Below are 4,531 nucleotides of genomic sequence, written 5' to 3'. Positions count from 1 at the left end.
ATGTAACCCAGAGATACTGTCATATGCCCAGGAAGAGTCTATTAAAGTGTTTATGAAACGAAAACAAACGGTCATTCCCATTAAAGCCTTGTTTTTTCTGATAGCATCGATGAGACTTTGAACCCAATCATCCTGGAGGAACTTGTGAAAATGGCAACTCAAAGTGTGAATTCTGTGAAATTTGGTGTGACTAATGAGCTGGGCTGTGACATCATAGAGGGGAGTCCCTGGTTTGCTAGTATGGCGATCTGAGAAAACAACACACATTTGATGGACCCACATCTTATAAAGGAACCAAATTCTGATACAAACATTAGCGTGTCGAAAAACCACACATCCAACCTCATGATAAAAAAAACAGCAGCACAAATCTATTTCAGAGGCACTGATACATCTGCAGAAAGTGACATGTCTGACAGGCGAAGTGACGATTGTTGACATAGCCTGACAGTTCGTTTTGTTTATGGTTACGGTTGCTAAGGGCGCTTTGCCATGACCCACAGATGACATGGCGTGTGTATTTGTTGACAAATGGGGGGCATTTTGATTCAATTGCGCGATATAGTGTGATTGAAATGCATGTAGGCTACATGCAAAAATATCATCAACTAGAGAAAAAACTGAGGTATTAGGCTGTTGGAAAAACGCCCTATATAGCATATTGAGTCCTCAGCATATTTTTAGCGTTTATCATTATTATTATTTTTTGTGCTCAAAGTCACAGGTGTCGCGTGTCCCTCAGCCGGACTCTGAGGACGAGGTGTGTCCAAACGTCAGCCACACGTGCACCACAATACTAAAAACAAACAATCAACGCTTCAAAGTAGGCCTACGCTATGTGCATCTCTGTTTATTCGCTAAGCAGTAGCAGGACATTTTCTAGGATTTTTTGGCATGAGGGAGCATCATGGCAGGTTACAGGGGGTGAAGGGGGGTGTTCCCCCCCATGAATGAGAAATTTATTAGGGGCGCTCAAATATATATATATATATATAAATATAAAAGTATGAGGGTGCACCCACGGAGGTATGAGGGTGGAGCGCCCCTATTTCCCCGTTCAGAAAAAGCCCTGAGTAGCCCAATCTGTGAGTTGGCTGTCCTCGACTGAGAGCACCACGCTGATGTGCGGATATCCTCCCAAAACCAATTTATTGACCAGTTGAATGGCAATTAACAAAAAGTGCATATTCCGAGAGCATTCGCATCGGTTTGGCATGTAATGTGCCAACCATGCCCGCATCCTCCACATTTGTGGTGAAGCACAAGGGGTGGAAATGTGCCGAGCACAACAGTGACCAAGAGCTTGCTTCAAAACCACGCATTGGATCCACAGAGCCCTAGCTTGATTTAGCCTTCTCCTTGTCGGCCACAGTTCCATCATTCTTCACAGAAGGGAACTTGTGCAAAGATATTCCTTCTGTCAAGTAGCCATTTTTGCAGCTGGCACCGTTCGGCCCTCCAGCAACACACTGCTTGACACTGCGCTTTGTTTTGGTACTAGCCGCCATTGATCTGAACAAGGTGGAATGAGGTGAACTCACCCCTTCTATGTCACGCATATCATTTGCATAAAATTTGCATGTCACCAAAAAAACACTTTTTGGGAACGTTTTAACATGACTTTTAGGACAAAATATCACCCAGACAATATCCCATTTAATTCACAAGGCTTAGAACTTTCAGAATCTGTCCTGGAAATGGTAAAATTCCTTTACTTTGTTTTCGTTTCATAAACACTTTAAAGTATCTGTGCAGCCAGTAGTATGAAGTCTTTGCCATTATCAGTTTTATTCAATACACTATTCAGTGTCAATGGGTTAACTATTACCTGCGGGCAGGTTAACTTAACTAGTTTCATCTCTTAACCACTATTTGCAGTGTCCACAATCCACTGCAGTCACTTTACAGTCCCTTATCGAATAGTCTACAGCTAAGGTAGGCTGCTGCCAGGCAGATCTAAAAAAAATAAAAAAAATAAACACAAAAAAGAAAAAGAAAAGAAAAAACAAAAAAGAGAAGAAGTTGGAGAGGGGAACATTTGGAGAAGCTGAGGGCCGAGGAGATGTCTCTTTCAATTTTGTACATTCAGACGAAATCAGTTGCCCATGGCCTGCTTAGGGGCAGAAGGTGAGGGAAGCACACGAAGGCAGTGCAATTATTCGGCTCTGGCACAACAACTGAGAGCAAAAGGAGCATCAAAGGCTTCTCTCTAAGCCACGGCACTGCCTCAGAGGGGGAGAACGCAACCTGTGTGAATAGCACAATATGGGCTTTTGTTGTTTTGCTGCTAGGGCTGGATATACTGTTGGCTGTGTTTAGCCTAGCTGTGGTGCAATGCAACCACACGCTTTGCTTTGCACTGACTGTGGAAGCTACTGGAAGTTTAGTGAAGAGTCTAGCTGTCAAATTTGTTCAGGGTATCTATTTGATGTGTATTAATCGTCTAGATTTTTAATCTGATTTGAGAATCAACCTGAACCGGAAAAAAACAAAATAAGCAAATAAATAACAGCCCATGAAACGTCAAACCTATTTTGACAAGAGAATCAATTTCTCTGCCATTATTTAGCTCTGCTCATTTCTACATAGGGCTCTCAAGGGCAGACAGTTACAAGGGGAAATCAACCAATCCTAATGCAGCCTTTTGCAAAATAAATATATAAATAAGTAAAATGAAATAAATAAATAGATAAATAAATAAATACATATGAAAAAAACGTGAGATACATAGTTTTCTGGAAAGAAAACTTATAAGTTGGGGTTTGTAATTTTTAAAACATAGCCTGAGTGTCAATCCCTTTTTTGATCATGTTGTGGGGGAAAGACTTTCCTGAGCGCATGAAAATGTAAGCCGTTGACTTCAGACATTGTTTAAACAAGAGGGGTAAATATAGCTGCATGCATGCTGTATGTTGAACTTTACATGGCTCCAGACAATGCGTTTGCTTTTAGAAGCGCTCCTTACAGTGCTATTTTAAATCAGGCAGTAAATAAGGCAGCCGCCAGAGGAGGGCTTTCAACCCCGGAAGTTCCCCAACTCACGTTGTGCTTTGCGGTCTGTTTACAATTCAGCTTGACAGCAGGAGTGTGCGGCTATCGTTGGACTACTGAGACAAGCGTTTTGAAACCTATCCATTGTGTTTTGTTGTTTCAAATGAAAATCTGTTTACCAGAAAATGAAGGTTGTTGCGCTGATAAGGTAATTGTGGCTAACGTTACCCTCTGTGTCTCAGCGTCAAGTCTGAACAGTTCTGACAAAAACCTGCCCCAGTCTCTCTGTCCATGGTGATGAAGAAGCAGCATACAAAATGTTGGATTCTGTCAGAAAGCCTTACTTATATGTCAGTCTATTAAAAAGAAGAATTAAACGCAGTACATCAGCTTCCTTGCACGAACTCTGCAGCTGCATGCACTATGTAATGTGGTTTTACAGGGCTAAGCCTAGTTTTCACTATTATTTTTCCCTTTGATTCTGCAGTGGTGGCAAGGACAGCTGTTACAATATGATGCAGTGCGTTGCTGCAGGGCATACTATAGTGGCACTTGCCAATTTGCGACCCGCACAACACACAGGTGAGAGACAACAATAAAACTGTGTCACTTAAAAACTTAATCAGAACGGTGAAGTTTCTTAAAAATACATTTTTTGAGGTGAATATAAAAGTTTATAAATGACTACAATAGCTGATGTGGTCACAAATTGTTTCTATCCAGATGAGTTGGACAGTTACATGTACCAGACAGTGGGGCATCAGGCCATAGACCTGTATGCAGAAGCCATGGACTTACCGCTCTACAGACGCACAATCGAGGGATCCAGCCTAGACACTGGGAAGGATTACTGCCAACGAGAAGGCGACGAGGTGGAAGATCTATATCAGCTCCTGAAGCTTGTTAAGGTAAAAACAAAACATACCACCAGTCAGTCAAACAAGCCAAGTTGTGCGGCATGATTTTCATTTTGCAACTTGATTGATCTTTCATCTGAAAACCTTGTTCAGTTACAGTTTACCTCATTAGAACTAACGCTTTTTGGATGAAAAGTATCAAAGCTCTAAAAAGATGTACGGTTGCTTGTACGTGTACACCTTGTACAAGTTAGCCAATGTTGTGTGTCTACACTGCATATTGTAGCATTCACTATCTGGCAGATTTTGTCACAGGAAAATGTGTCAGAATTCTGCCTAAAAAAACTGCATCATTCATTAATTACTCAAGGCTGTAACCACCAGCTGTTTTAACAGCTTATTGGAAACATTTGGTGTGAGGGGAAAAAAGTGATCATACACCTATAGTTTTGACAGTGTTTGTGGAAGTAAGTTCACACTTTTAAATACCTGCGATATTTTGTCTGAGAAACTGAAAATGAAAGTTGCGTTTCTCAGTGAAAATGGGTTTTGTAAAAACACACACACACACACACACACACACACACACACACACACACACACACACACACACACACACACACACACATTCGCACACATTCGGGAGTAGGTGTGGGAATGGTGTCATCACCCCCCCACCATCT

The 4,531-nt window shown here is 41.6% G+C and overlaps 1 protein-coding gene across 1 annotated transcript in view; it reads left to right on the top strand.

The window, feature by feature from the left end:
* Positions 1-3,063: 3,063 nt before the first annotated feature.
* The window catches only part of dph6 (diphthamine biosynthesis 6), a 109,657-nt gene continuing 108,189 nt past the window's right edge, over positions 3,064-4,531 (top strand). The window contains exons 1-3 of the mRNA XM_063224013.1: positions 3,064-3,199; positions 3,479-3,573; positions 3,715-3,899. Of these exons, the coding sequence (XP_063080083.1) occupies positions 3,177-3,199; positions 3,479-3,573; positions 3,715-3,899 (303 nt within the window). The 5' untranslated portion in view covers positions 3,064-3,176. The remainder of the gene's footprint in view (positions 3,200-3,478; positions 3,574-3,714; positions 3,900-4,531) is intronic.

Source organism: Engraulis encrasicolus, chromosome 19 (genome assembly GCF_034702125.1).
Source record: "Engraulis encrasicolus isolate BLACKSEA-1 chromosome 19, IST_EnEncr_1.0, whole genome shotgun sequence".
Classification (NCBI taxonomy): domain Eukaryota; kingdom Metazoa; phylum Chordata; class Actinopteri; order Clupeiformes; family Engraulidae; genus Engraulis; species Engraulis encrasicolus.
Note: the sequence above shows the minus strand (reverse complement) of the source record. Positions and strands in the feature narration are given on the sequence as shown.